General features: G+C 39.2%; 1 protein-coding gene across 3 annotated transcripts in view; it reads right to left on the reverse strand.

The window, feature by feature from the left end:
• The window catches only part of SLC44A1 (solute carrier family 44 member 1), a 171,325-nt gene that overhangs the window by 104,081 nt on the left and 51,665 nt on the right, over positions 1 to 15,579 (reverse strand). For all 3 annotated transcript variants that reach the window (XM_037152845.2, XM_037152844.2, XM_037152843.2), the window contains exon 3: positions 11,590 to 11,732. In XM_037152845.2, the coding sequence (XP_037008740.2) occupies positions 11,590 to 11,732 (143 nt within the window). The remainder of the gene's footprint in view (positions 1 to 11,589; positions 11,733 to 15,579) is intronic.

Below are 15,579 nucleotides of genomic sequence, written 5' to 3' on the forward strand. Positions count from 1 at the left end.
AGCAAATAAAAGGCAACCAATCCAAGAGGCAACCAACTGATGTTTCTCTCTCACAATGCCATTTCTCTCTCAACTCTTTCTCCCGCCCCTCCCCCTCTCTAAAAATGAACAAATAATATCTTTAAAAAAAGAAAAAACCATAAATATATCTAATGGGTAAATCGAACTTCATCAAAAGCAAAACCTTTTTCATGTCAAAAGATACCATTACAAAAATGAAGGGACAAACACAGATTAGAGAAATATTAGAAAAATATTTGCAAAACATGTATCCGACAAAGGTCTTGCATCCAGTGTGTAGGAAGAACTCCAATAACCTTTAGAAACAAATACTAATTTGTTTCTGAAAAAGTAATAAAGATCTGAATAAACACTTCACAAGAGACACGTACACAGTCAAGCCCTTGACTTTTCACATCGCTGGTCACTGGAAGCGTGAGATTGGGAATGACTATGAAATACCACTGCACACACCAAAATTAGTTCGAGTTAAAGAGACTGACAGTACAAAAGGGCAGTGAGAAGGTGGGGCAACTAGAACTCCCCTCCTTTCCTACGAAATGGTATAACCCCTTTGGAAAACAGTTTGGCAATTCATTAGAAAGTTAAACATAACCTCACCATATGACTCAGCACTCCCAACCCTAGGTAACCATCTAAAAATAATGAAATACATGTCCATGCAACATCAGTACACAAATTTTCAAAGCACTCTTTCACAATAGAAAAAAATTTTTAACGTGGAAATAACCCCACTATCCAAAAAAATGATGAAGAGACAAACAAAATGGGTATGCCCACAATGGAATACTTCTCAGTTACTTAAAAAGAACAACTTACTGATATATTTAACAACATGGATGACTCTCAGTAACATTTTTACATTATACTTAAAATGCTGGGTAAAGAATTTAACTGCTCAAAAAGAGGTCTGGGCTTTGCCCTGGGCTTCTGGGAGTTAACCTCTACGTCTCTTCCAGGAGTGTGGTTGGGGCCTTGGGTCAGAGAGACTAACAAGGTGGTTGGGGGTGGGGGCAGGCTGCACCAGGTAGAATTTAGGGTGTGGGTTGACCAGTCTTAGATCAGTGATGTCATGTAGACTGAGAGTTTTAGATCACGCGGTATCAGCTTGACAAGAGGGGCAGGAGGCTGAATCAGCCAATGGGCAATGAACCGTGCCTGAGTCGTGCAGCCCCAACCAAAATTCTGAACACTGAAGCATGGGCGAGCACACCAGTTGGCAGTACAGCGTGTGCATTGTCACACATCAATGACAGGAAGGTAACATGCCCTCACTCTCCGGGGAAAGAAACAGCGGAAGCTCTGCCCCATGCACTTCTTTCATTGACTGATTTTAATCTGCAGCCTTTCCTAGTAATAAGCCATTAACTGTGAGTACAATAGATTTCCATGAATTCCGAGAGATTTTCTGGCAAATTATCGAACCTCTAGGTTGTCTTGTTGGACCCCTGAACCTGCGACTGGCGTCAGAAATGACAGCGGTTATGTGTGGACCGTGTACGCTCTGACTTCTCAGTTGCCCTCAACTCTCACATCCGGGTAACATACACAGGTGGCAAACTGGTGACTGCAAAAATTCCTAGCTGAAAAAGAATTCATAGTTAAAGTAGTTGATAATTATCTAAGTCTATGAGCTTATTTACAATGACACAAGTTTTTTTTAGAATCTTTACAGTAGCCTGGTTAACTGGGAACCAAACCAAGTAGGGACACTTTAGATTGAACGTGCATCACCAGCCATTTAACTCAGCTATGTCCAGTATACACACCGAGGCAGGTAGCACAGAGAAAAACCACCCCGCTTATCCTTGCTTTGGTACATACATGCCCGTCATCTAATTCTGTTAATAGCTTTTTACTTTCCTATTCAGAATCTGCAAAACATTACAACTTTTGGCTTTTGCATTTTCTAAGATATGCAGTTGAATTTCAAATTACTAGCAGTATCATCCATAGCAAGTATGATTCTAGAGGTAAAATTACACTTGTAATACAGATGTTACCTTTGTAAAGAGGTTAAAAATTTTTAGGCTAAAGAGTGCTGTGGTTACAAATAGAAAAAAAACTTTTTTTCTAAAGATGACTCCATAAATTCACCTTCTGAAAATTTACCTATCGTTCTTACAAATTCTAACATTTGCCAGAGAGAAAAATAAAAGTTTAAGAAAAGTTGCATAGTAATATAAGAAGTTTCCACTTAGAACATCATAAATGTTACTATTTCCAAATGTTTATAAATTTGTGAGAAAATGGGTCCACATACCCAGGCTGCTATCTTCCATGTTGAGCCAAACAAGGAGAGGTGGGTTAATGTTGGAATCAGAATTTTTTGACAGGAGGGATAGGGGAGAGTGTTTCCCTCAAAGTAAAGCCAAAACAGTCAAAGGCTTAGAGTATCTCCATTTGTTCAGACTCATCCCTGAGCGTGGGAATGAGCAAGTGATCTACTGGGCTGCTCTGAATACCCCAAACACTCAGTAAAATTCAAGCATTAGCACAGTGGATAAATGTGCTACCACTCCTAAGCTGCTTCAATTCCACAAGACAGACTCAGACGCTCCTTCCGTTTTTGCCAGTTTTCACTCGGCTTTAGCCTGGCCGACAGAACTCCAGTCTGAAGACCCAGCCCATGTGGTTCCTCGGCCAACAAGAACTGAGCTTGGCATTCTAATCTGAATCCCATCGCCACTGGAGATGGGCTCTGGGAGCCACGGCTGCAGAACCCACAGGACCATTCATTCGCCAGGTCCCACTCCATCATCTCTACGTGAGCCCTCCTTCCAGAGACCTATTTTATTTGATTTCCCTCTGCTAGAATGCAAGCTCTTCCCTGAACCACCCCCCTACCTACATGGGGCTTTAAAGCCCTACTTAAAATGACTCTGTCCGTGAATGGACTCTGTCCATTGCCTGAGAGATTCTTCAACCCACATGGACAATCTAGAACCAAGACACTACTGTGAAGAAGAGGAGGTCAGAGACTGTGAGGCATGAACAGGCTTTGACCTACTGTGACAGAAGGATAAGGGCCATAACACACGGAATATAGTGACAATATACAGGCTGCCTCTAGCAGCTGAGAAGCCCTAACTGATAGCATGGAAAAGGGGCCTCAATCCTACAGCCACACGAGAACTGAATTCTGCCAACAGCCTGAGGAAGTGTGGAAGAAGACTCATCCCCAGAGCCTCTGGTAAGGAAGGCAGTCCTAAGGACACTTCAGTTTCAGCCCTGTGAAATTTGGAGGAGGGAACCGACCTCATGAGCCATGTCATGCACAGATTTCTGATTTATAAAACTGTGTTGTTTTAAACCACTTTGTGGCGATTTGTTACAGCAACAGTAGATGCTAACCCTAGTGATGGCGATGCTACCACCAAATTGCCTTATTTTCCTCTCCCCACCAGACTGCTGTTAGGAACCCAGGAAACCAGAGGCACCTGGCTTTCAATACGCAACCCTTTCATAGGATGTCCAACACTGCACTGTCGTAGTTTTATCTGTGCATTTTGTCTTCCTCGCTGGAATGCAATCCTTTCAAGAACACTGAGAATGCCTTTTTTTCTTTTAAAATTTTTTCATTATCCAAGTAATATTTATTAATTGTAGAAAACTTAAAAAAAGAAATGCGTATAAAAGAAAATTAAAAACTACCCATAATTCAACAGTTGACCACACTGTTAACATTTTCTTGTCACCCTACACTTTTCTATGCACACGTATACTTCTATGTGTAAATAAAAAAAATCACACAATATGTACTGCTTTTATACCTATTTTCTATTAATGTTAGGCAGATATTCCATGTCAATGGACATAATTCTACACTGTGATTTTTACTGCTTCATGGTTCCCCAAACTGGGCCAGGTTTTCCTATTAGTGCCTCTCAGGCCTTTACACCTCTTCCTTCGTAACACCTCTGACGGCTGTAATAACGCTGTGATTGCAAGATGATCTTATTAAGTTCTATTCTCTCCATTGATTGTAATTTTCATAAAATAAAAGTGTATGCACATGTTGCTCAACTGCATAATTGCCAGTGCCCCACCCAAAGAAGATGGCCAAGGAGAATAATTCAAGAATGAGTGAGCAAGTGAATGATTTCAACCGAGCCTCTTTTCTCAGCCATTTAGGTTGTATCTTATTTTATTTTGCCTAATACAGGTCTCTTGCACACAGATTTTCAATAAATGTTTTGCTGAGGACTAAATAAATGCATGAATAAATAAATAAATAAGCAGAACTTCCAGGAATGGTGAAAGAGTCATTCAGTAAAGAGTGATTTGATTTGTCTTCAGGAGGAAAGGAAATTAAGTCTTAGTGATGTAAACACAAAAAACTATACTACTTAGGAGAAGAATTCTCAAAACAAATATTTTACCAAACTGTACTTCTCTAGTTCTTTTTCTTTTTCAAACAGGGACAGGTAGGAGGAGTCAACAAGATTTGATAATTCTTTAAAAGGTTTTCAAAAGAGGTGTGTTTTAACTAAAGAAAAATGTTCTTCCTAAATGAGATGGTTATACTGTATGGTGTAGGCCCAGAAAACTTGGCAATCTTCTCATCAGTAGTTTAAATAGTGAACGGATTCTCCTTGTTGCTATAATATCACTACAACCCCCTAAACAAGCCTTAATAAAAGTTAATAAACTAACTAGCAATCCTGGGGTAGACTGCACCAGGCACTAAACCTATAGAGCTCGGAGCCTTAGAGAAAGTAAGTAACCGGTGCCACTACATCCCATTCCATATTCATGGAGAGATGATAAAACTAGAGTTTCCCAAAACACAGTTTGAAAGGATATGTGCACCCCTATGTTCACTGCAGTATTATTTACAGTAGCCAAGGTAGAGAAGCAACCCAAATGCCCATCAGGAGGTGCATGAATAAAAAAGCAGTGGCACATATATGCAATGGAATATTACTTAGCCATAAAAAGAACAAACAAAACCTTACCTGTTGCAATTGCATGGATGGACCTAGAGGGTATTATGCTAAGTGAAATAAGTAGTCAGAGAAAGTCAAATACCATATCATTTCAGTTACATGTGGAATCTAATGAACAAAAACAAGCAAAAAAATTCAAACAAACTCAAACACAGAGAATGAACTGATGGTTGCCAGAGAGGAGGCTGGTTAGTGGGCTTGGGTAAAAAGATGAAAGGATAAAAAAGTACAGATGGGCAGTTACAGAACAGTCATGGGGATGTACAGGTCAGCACTGGGATTAGAGCCAATTATACTGTAATAATGATGTATGATGCCAAGTGGGTACTGGAAATATGGAGGGGAACTCTCTGTAATGCATTTGATTACCTAACCACTATGCTGTACACCTGAAACTAATATAAAATAATACTGAGTGCAAACTATAATTAACAAATAAATTTTTTTAAAAACATTTAAAAATAGGTTTTTTTTTAAATAAGGCTATTATTATCTATTAAACGATCAATCATTTACTAGAGGTAACATTCTTGGTTTAAGCTACATGTTTTCGAATAAATGTTTAAAATACATAAACAGTAGAAAATAGCCCAATATGAAATGAGAATAATGCATGTCATCATTACAATTCATATTCTTTATCTGGCAGAAAAAGAAACAAAGATTGCCTTCCAATTATTCAAAGCCTTCATAGATCACATACCTAAGGGCATTGGTTCCTTTCTAAGTTTCTGTAGTTATAACTTCATTAATTTATATCACCTGCCCCTTCTTCTCTGCATGTTCTCCCCAAAGTTCCTTTCATCTTTAAATGCTGGGAGGGCGAGACCCCAGTGGTGACAGCAGGTGGGAGAGAAATCTCTGTGCAGATTATCAGCAACAGTGCAGCACTAATGCAAAGAGCACCAGAGGAGGCTGGAGAGGGCGGGGCTAGTTTTGACAGCACGGTCCTCATCGCGTCACCCCGGCTCCCTACACCCCGGTTTCTTCCCTCGTAAAATGAAGGGGCTCAGGGACCTTACAGGTCCTTCCATCACACACATTCTAGGCTGTGGATTTCTGGGGAAGGAGACAGTTAAAGAAAAGCGGTGAAACTCACACTACGATTTTCACTAGATACTCTGCTGGAGGTTATGAAGGAAACTGAAAAAGGTCTCAAATAAAATGCCCCCTATAGATAAGGAGCTGCATGCCATCAACCTCCTCGGACCTGCACTGCCTGAACATCCCCTTACCACTGATTATCTGAACTCTCAGAGGCGCCTTAGGGGGCCTTTATCAGTGATTGGGACATTAACTGGATTCCTTAGAAAGAAAAAAGACAAAAAGATAAAGAGAGTTAGACTTGTACAGAGATACTTTTAAAACCTTTATGGAAAAATCAATATTGATAAGTAAGATATGATGGGGAAAAATTTTGGAGTATCCTCCCATCATCATCTCCCCGGGAACCAACAGACCTGGATGCTTTGCCCTAGCAGAGTCCCCTATCTACTAATTCAAGTATCTTAGAACTAGAAGCAATCCCACTTTATCAAAATTGATGTGAAAGACGGGGTGGGGGCTTCCTCTCTGGGGACAATTACTATAATTATCATCATCTTCATCATCTGTCTAAAAATTGACACATACGCTTTAAGGCTAGATTATGGTTTGGAAAATTGTAGGTGATCTAGAATGTGGCCAAAGAGATGTTTTTGGAATTGTCAATCATAGTTCCAAATATATTATTACTGCCCCATTCCTCAGAACCAAAAACACTGGCTGTAAGCCATATATGTATAGCCTATAGTCATGGCCTATAGTACCATTACCACCAATCACCATAGCTTAGTTGCAAATGAGACAAGTCATTTTCTTCTCCGGGCCTTAGCTGGCACTCACAAATATTCGAGAGGATGTTTTAAGGAGGCTACACACTAGGTCGTCTTAAAGGTCCCTTTCATCTCTGGCACTCTATGTTCTAAGAAAAATGAGCTATTCTAAACACAGCCAGCCTTAGAACCTTATTTGAAGTATTGTTTCTATGCAGAAAAGTTTTATACATCTCAAACAACCAACTTAAAAATCAACTTTGGGAACATAATCTATGAAAATGGGGCCTTCCTTTTTTTCAAAAAAAATATAGTATATGACATTTTCCCATATATCTTGATTACTATCATAAATACATTACCAGGTCAAAAATACCATTTGGAGAAAAGGAGCACCTTAAAATTAAAATGGTAAGAAAATGGTCATCCTCCAGCTGACAGCCAGTCAAGCACTGCGGCTCTCGGTCCAACCGTCCTCAAGGACTGTGTGCTGCCAACAACTACATGAGCTTGGAGGGGAACTTTCCCAGTAGAGCCCAGTCCTGAGTAATACCCTGACTACAGCCAGGGAGAGACTCTGCAGTAGGAGATGCAATTAAGCCACGTCCAGATTCCTGACTCATAGAAATTGTGAAATAGTAAATGTGTCTGCATCTTGTTTTTTGTTTACTTTTTAATTTATTGATTGATTTGAGAGAGATCCATTTGTTCCATTTAGTCATGCATTCACTGGTGGATTCTTGTATGTACCCTGCCCAGGGGTCAAATCCACAACCTTGGCATATCAGGACAACACTCTAATTAACTGAGCTACCTAGCCAGGGCTGCATCTCATTTTAAGCCATCAAGTTTATGGTAATATTGTTACCTAGCTACTAATAATTAATACAGGTAAAAACACAGAATATAATTAGAGAAGAACTTAGAAACAACAGAAAAACACGTGTGAAATAGGAATGAATGTTCTGATAATAAAGGAAAGATCGCTACAAGATCAAGTTAATTTTGAAATATTTCATAAAGAATTTAGTTACGAGACCCACCTTAAAAGCCTTTCAGGAATTCACTGGCAGAGAGGAAGAGGAAATAACACAGAGGAAGAACCAGCTGAATATCAACACGACTACACTGAGGATCAGGGAGAGAAGGCGGAATAGGGGCAATGGGTCTGGATCGTGGGAAGCCTGGAATGGCAGGCATTGAGTGGGCTAAGTTTTGATACTGTAGGCAACTATACTAAAAGAAAGGCTCCTTGGGCAGGGAAAAGACAATAAACTTTTTTAAAGAACTTAATCTTATCACAGTATAAAGGACAGAGAAGATTAGAGGTAAGACAAGAATACACTGGCTAGCATAAAAGCTTCCTGAGAGGCCAACAAACACGTGAGGGCAGAAAGGTTCACTCTCATAAATAATCAAAGACACACAAATTAAAACTATAAAACACAGCATTTTAGTTGAGCAAATTAGTAAAAATTAAAGAGTAGTATTACTAGTAAAAAATAAAGCAATCCCAGATGCAGTTGGTAGGAATGTTAACAGAATAGCCTTCATGGAAAGCCATTCGATAATATCCATTAAAAATCTTAAAATAAGGCCTGGCTGGCGTAGCTCAGTGGATTGAGCGCGGGCCTGCGAACCATGTAATCGCGGTTCAATTCCCAGTCAGGGCACATGCCTGGGTTGCAGGCCAGTTCCCAGTGGGGGACACATGAGAGGCAACCACACATTGATATTTCTCTCCCTCTCTTTCTCTCTCCCTTCCCCTCTCTCTGAAAATAAATAAATAAAATATATTTTTTTAAATCTTAAAATATTCAGATCCTCAAACTCAGTAATTCACTTCTTAGAACATACTCTAAAAAGAAAATAAATTTATCTCCCCATTCAATAAACATTGAATTGAACGCCAACTATGTTCTAGATACCGAGGATACAGAAGTGAACAAGACAGATCTCACCTGTGTTCTTGTGGAGATTAGAAGAGACAAACATTTAACAAATAATCACAAAATAAATGTATAACTACACATATCACAGGACCCCTTGTAAGAGTATTTTTAAATACTTGATTTAACTGGTGTGATCAAAAACGACCTTTTTTGGAAGTAACATTTCTACTGAGAACTGAAGGATGAATAGAAGGTAGTCATGTGAACAATGGGAGAATTTTTTTTTGATAGAGAAAAACATTCATGATAGCAAGAAAGAGTTAATTGTATTTAAGATTTTAGAAGATCCATTTATTAACTTATTTAAAAATATGAATGGAGATCCTAGTTAAGTATTAGGTACTAGAGCTGAGGATGAGGGATAGGAAAACATGATCAAGGTCAAGTTGAGGTTATAGCAGACAAAACAGGTGTAAAAAATTCTATAGCTATGGAAGGGACTGGTTTTCATAATAAAGCTAAAGACATATGAGGAAATAAATGAGTGAAAAAGGAGAAAACCAATGCACTGAAAAAGATGAGGATGGAGTAAAGGTAATAAAGATTTTCTGCCTCTTCTCAAATCCAAATACACTTACCTGAGAAAAATACGTTCAAAATGTACCTTTCGTGTTATTAAAATTACCATTTAGAATAGAAATACTTAGATGGGTCAGCACCAAAATGCTCATAAGCAGGGAAGGGGCAAGTAGAGATAAAAAATGAATTTTAGATATCTATACATGAGTCAGGGCATCTCTGTACTTCGGAAACTACCGTATTTTGCCATGTATAATGCACACTCTTTTGTCCAAATTTTTAAGGGAAAAATAAGGATGCATATGATACATGGGCAGTAGTAATTCCATACCTCTATAAATGTTTTTAACTCTTTAATGTATGCTTATGCATTACAAGTATAACTCTAGAAACCAATAATGCTACCTGTATACAAAGTAATACCCTGGAATATGATAATTGGCTTGGTTTCTAAATATAAGTAAATAAATAATTGAATTTAAAAATTAAAATGAAAGGTTTTTTCCCTGAAAGTTTGGTCCAAACACATAGGTATGCGTTACACATGGCCAAATACAGTATTTCCCTACAGCTAAGCTATCCATGAATGGCTCTTGACTATGTTCAGTGTTCAAGAAAAAGTAACCACCTTTTTAAAAAATAATCATAGCAGACTCTGCCAGAGGTCAAAATGCACATAGAATAACCCAAAGATTTGAAATTAAAAATTAACCAAATGAACCCCCCATCAAGTCACATGTGAAGGGTGACATTTACACAAACCCTATGGTGAGAATATGCTTGGAGTCTTCAGCAAGTTATAAAGGGAGCCTTAAAAATAATTACGACCTCAGTGAGTGGTCGGCTGAGAGAGCAGAGCCCGTCTCCTCCTGTCTCCTCAGTCATCTAAGCGGTAACCCTTTACATTCAGAGCATGTCAACAGCATTAAAGATTAAACAATGTCCGACAGCATAGACGCTAGATACAAAAAAAGATACGTGGAACGCTGCGCTTTTTTGTGCAACTTCTGTATGAGTCTAAAATTATTTCAAAATAAAAAAGAAAAGCCAACAATATATGGGTTGTCTTGCTACAAGAAATAATATCGTACAAGGCCTAAAATCTGTGTCAACTGCATGAGGCAATCACAAAGGAAAAATGAAACAACCCTTCCCATTACTCTGTAAGAGTCCCGTTCTCACTTCCGTCGGGGGATGCAGGTACAAACAAGAGAAAAGCTCGTGGTCTGCACCGGCTGTTCCACTGCCCACCAGGCTTTTAGAAAAGTCATTTCAGTATCTCCAAGCTTCTACCACCCCCACCGGACAGGGCGGGTGACGACAGTGTGCTACACACATGCTCATTATTATTACTTAAATTTGTATTTATTTGAATTTTGTCATTCCTTTGTTCCATGGAGGAGTTTCTCTGAGATGTGATTAACTATTTGGATATCTTTACATTTGTGAAATTACCAAATTAATCTAATACTTTCCAGTAGGGGCTCAGATTTAAGCAACGGATTTATCTAATAACAAATATAGTTATGACATCCTGGGAGATGCTTCAAAATAGAAATACAGCCATAAAAAATGTTTGAAAAAATCTACTTTGCCTTTCCTACAAAATTCATTAATTGAACTGGTTAGTTTGTCACCTTAAAATTAGTGTGGTTAATTCTGAAGTCCTGTCTTTGTTAGACTTGTGTAATAAAGGTTGATGGGGGCATAAACAGGCAGTTTAAACAAATATACTGATCATACATAAAACATCACTGAGAAAATATATGTTCCCCAGAGACATTAAAAACGAATAGCTCTGCTGAAGAAAAAAAGGCAATTAAGTCAGAAATTTCAAGAAATCCAAAAGATGAACCTTGAGAACCCAAAACAAATTTTGACGCCTGAAAAGCAAATGCATCTTTTATAAAAGTGGATTGATGTGTACTTATAAATTATGCATTATAAAATGTTTCATTATAGCTTTAATGTTTCAAAATCCATTATCATCCCTCTGTCTCCCATCAAATATAATCATAGGAAGAGAAATGTTATTTTTCTGGGTTAAAACTTAGTGTACAACCTAAAAGCTAATGGGAAAACAAAGGACGAGAGCAACCCTCTCAAATCTCACCTTTAACTCATTAAAACCTCGAGGTTTTAACATGGCAGCTACTTTTGTTTCCTGGAGAGTTTATAGGTCAGCAATGATTCAAGTGGACAGTTTGAAAGCAAAAAAGCCCAGGAGTTATATAAAAATAATATTCAATAAGATAACCTTATAACAAACAGTTCGAACAGCAGAACTTTCTCCCCCCACTTCAAAGTGTCCATGGTGTCCGTCATTCTACTCACTTCCGATGGGTGTGGTCCATGCCACTGTTTGGTATTGATTCCAACTTTGCATTTTTCTGCCCACAGATATTTCCATAGCTGTCGTATCCTGACACTAGTCTCGCTGCTGCACCTGTTGCTACTGAAAAGCCACAAATAAATCCCTAGGGAAAAAAACAGAAAAAAAAACATACAAATAAACCATTTCAATAGCAACAGTCACCACTTGATACGATAATGAGCTTCTTTGTCTGTCGAAGGAAACAAAGAGCTATCTTTCCTTCTTGCAAACACTATTCCTCTGTTATCCTGGGTTTTCACATTGGCAGCCCAAAGAAGTCCCCAGGGAAACACTATTTACTACCATAACAAAAAAAAAGTCTCTAAGCTGTTACATCATAAGATCGTCTCTGCATTTTTACGAATAACAGCAGCTTCTCTGTAGGGAACATCTGCTCCGTGCCAGGCTCTGTACTGGGCACTTACCATACATTACAGCTAATCCTTGTGATGTGGCCACTGAGGCCCAGGGAGGTTACATAAGTTTTCCAAGGCCACAGAAGCTAGTAAAGATCGGAGCATAGAATCAAACCCACCACCCTTCATTTTTTTTTAAAGTTTTATTTGGTTGAAGGAGTTCTATTAAATGAACAATAACAATGCATGAAAGAAAAAATTCAAAGAATAATAGGTATGTGGGTTTTGAATGAACAGTTCAGTGTACACAACACTTCTGTTTGCTTCCTGCAATAAAGCTGTATACAAGCCAAAGAATGACGCCATGAAGTGCTACCATGCTCTTAATATTGGACAGTCGAGGACAGTGAGGCACTGGGTCTGTGTGCCACACAGGTCACTCTATCTCACGGGAGCATGCTTCCCCACAGTGCCAAAGGCAAGTGGTAGATGCTTCAGAACCACATCACGCTTGCTAGGTCAAGTACCATATTTTACTGTGTGTAATGCGTCCCTGTGTACAATGTATACCCACGCTTTTGGCCTAAACTTTCAGGGGGAAAAAAATCTTTTGTTTCATTGTTTAATTCAATTATTTATTTATTTATATTTAGATACTTGTTTTTTGTATTATAAAGAAATCTTAGCATTTATTTTTGAATATCTCGTGGTACAAGAAATTGTATATAACAAATGATTATAAAACACAAGAACCGATCCAAGGTATTTGAGGTACTACCCACGTATAATGAGCACCCTTATCTTTCCCTCAAAAACTTGGGTAAAAAAGTGCACATTACGCATAGCAAGATACGGTGCATGCCGACCAAAACAAAGCAGCAGAAGCCCATACTCAGCTGCAGGCTAGTGAAACTGAGGACAGGGGGTAAGGTGAGTCACTACGGATAAACCGATTGAAGTCAGAGGAGAGATGGGGGTTAAGAACTATTCCTGCAACTTGGTCCTTCTAAGCTTGAGTTCTTGTCACCTTTACTAAAGTGGCTAATGAAGGCAGAGATTACACTGTTGACCCAGGATGGCCAAGTATCATGAGAGCACCCACTGGCCCTGGTAGATCTCAGGCCTACGGTGGTAAGAACAACACTCCTACGTCATTCCTCAGAGAAAGTATACCCCTCTTAAACATGCTTTCCTAAAAAGGCAAACAAACTCCTTTTTTTTTCCAAAATAACCTATTTCTATAATTCAAGTAAGGACAGTGAGGGGGGAAGAATAGAGTACACCTCTAGCTAGTAGAAACTTCTTGAAATTACACTTTGTAAGAAAGCAGATTCCGCAGATACTATTCCTGATTTGCTACTATCTTGCTCTCTGATCCTTGCCAAGTTACTTTAATTCCCTGTGCCTCAGTTTACTGACCTGTAAGATGGAGATAATGGTAGCTCATGGGGCGTCTGTAAGGATTAAATGAAATAATCCAGTAAAGTGGTAAGATTCCCCAAAGTAAGACCTCAATAAATATTAGCTATTATTGTTGTTCAAAATGAGAACATACTGTGAGGGAAAGTCCATGGGCTCTGTGGCCAGATAAACCTGTATTGATCAATGGAACACGACGACTCAATTTTCTCCTTGTGTTAACTTGGACACACTTGCTTAATTCTCTGTGCCTTGGTTTACCCAGCTATAAATTGGGTCTAAAACCATTTACCACAAAGGCTGCTGTGTGAACTACATGAGATAGTACATGCAAAGTGTGTATCTCAATAAATGATAGTACCCTTCTGCCTCCAAACCACGGCTGCGAGTGCTAAAGTAGGCACAGGTGGTCAGCACTCACTCGTGCATCCTCACCCTGTTGCTCTCCTCTCTCCCCCGCCCCAGACGTCTCCAAGGAGACTGCAGAGCAGTCAGCCCCATCTCAGAACTTCGAGACAACACTAAGACATGAGAATAAGATGTAACCCCCCCACGTACATACACCTATGCAAGTCAACACATCATTTTAAGCATATTCTTGAACATCAAAATAGAAAACCCTACAAGTGAGCAAAACCTGTAAGTGGAGGTAACTAACAGGAGGTCTGATGACTAACCTTTCCAATATGGCTCTTTAACAAGCAACATCATTGGTAATAGGAAGGGAATCTGGAAAGCCCTGGATTCAAGCCCTCACTCTGCCACTTCCTGCCTGTGTGACTCTGACCCTGCTATCTACTTAGACTGTTTTCTCCTCATACCTAACACAGACCACTGAAGTGTCTTATCTGAGGTTTTGGTCACCCACAGTCAACCATGGCCTGAAAATATCTAAACAATTCATGTGTTTTAAATTGCATGCTGTTTTGAGAAGCATGATGAATCTCACTCCATGCTCTACCCCATCTGGGACGTGAATCATCCCTTGGTCCAGGGCATCCATGCCGTATAAGCTACCTGCCCATCCATCGCTTAGTAGGTCTCTTGGTTATCAGATCAGCTGCCACGGTATCACAGTGATTGTGCTCAAGTCACCCTTATTTTATTTAATAAGGGTCCCAAAGTGCAAGAGTAGTGATGCTGGCAACTCGGATATGATAGAGAGAAACTATCAAGTACTTCCTTTAAGTGAAGTCACGTAGGTATAAAAGAACACATAGTACCTGTAGGGTTTGGTACTAGCCATGGTCTCAGGCATCCACTGGAGCATCCTGGAAGATGTCTCCTGTGAATAAGGGCAGGACTAGTGTAGCATCTATTTCACAGTCTAACGATGAGAACTGAATGTGATGATGCATATCGAGCCCCTGGCTGGTCTGGCCCATGGCAGGTAATCAATATATGGTAGCCGTCAGTGGTGCATTTGAATAAATCAGACTAAAGAGCTTGACAGCGGTAATTGGGGACTAACCCCAAACCCTTTCTTGACTTCAGAACAAAAATTCCTGGGGGGATTAAAGTGAGAAATATTGTCAGTAATTTTGTTTCTACATAAAAACATTTAGATCACAATTACAATCTTCTTTCACTTCTAATCTAAAACAGCAAAGTCCTTGCATAATTAAAAAGGTTATGTTCTTCTTTCACGTTTCATAGAAATTTTCTTCTTATGCTTGATAAGTACTTTTTTATTCCAGGTTCCTTTAAATAATTTCTTTTCTGACTATTTTTAATAGTATTGTTGGACATGTGGTTTAGGTGGTGTTGTTGTTTTAATCATAAGTCACCCCACATCCCTCTGGGATGCAGGTGGAGCATAGATAAATGTCACAGACATACAGTAAAATGGGATGCTGACATATTCTCACAGTGGCCACGTAAACTTCTTGGCAGCTTCCAAAGCATCAGAATAGAGAGGGTAAGAAGCTTCGGGGAGAATGGAGAGAGGAGAATATGACAATAAGCTAGAAAGAAACCACGCCTGTTCTCCCAGGGACTTCCCACACGGTACAAGCATTGACAATGGGGAAGTAGGCCAAATATACGGTAATTAAAAATACAATCTCTTTTTTAAAAAAGTCCTGAAATCCAAGTGCAGAAAGCACTATAGTTTCAGATGAGAAAAAATGGGGTACATGACATCAAAATAGGGTGGGAAACTTTACAGAACACACT

Source organism: Artibeus jamaicensis, unplaced genomic scaffold (genome assembly GCF_021234435.1).
Source record: "Artibeus jamaicensis isolate MK-2021 breed Jamaican fruit bat unplaced genomic scaffold, CSHL_Jam_final scaffold_1964, whole genome shotgun sequence".
Classification (NCBI taxonomy): domain Eukaryota; kingdom Metazoa; phylum Chordata; class Mammalia; order Chiroptera; family Phyllostomidae; genus Artibeus; species Artibeus jamaicensis.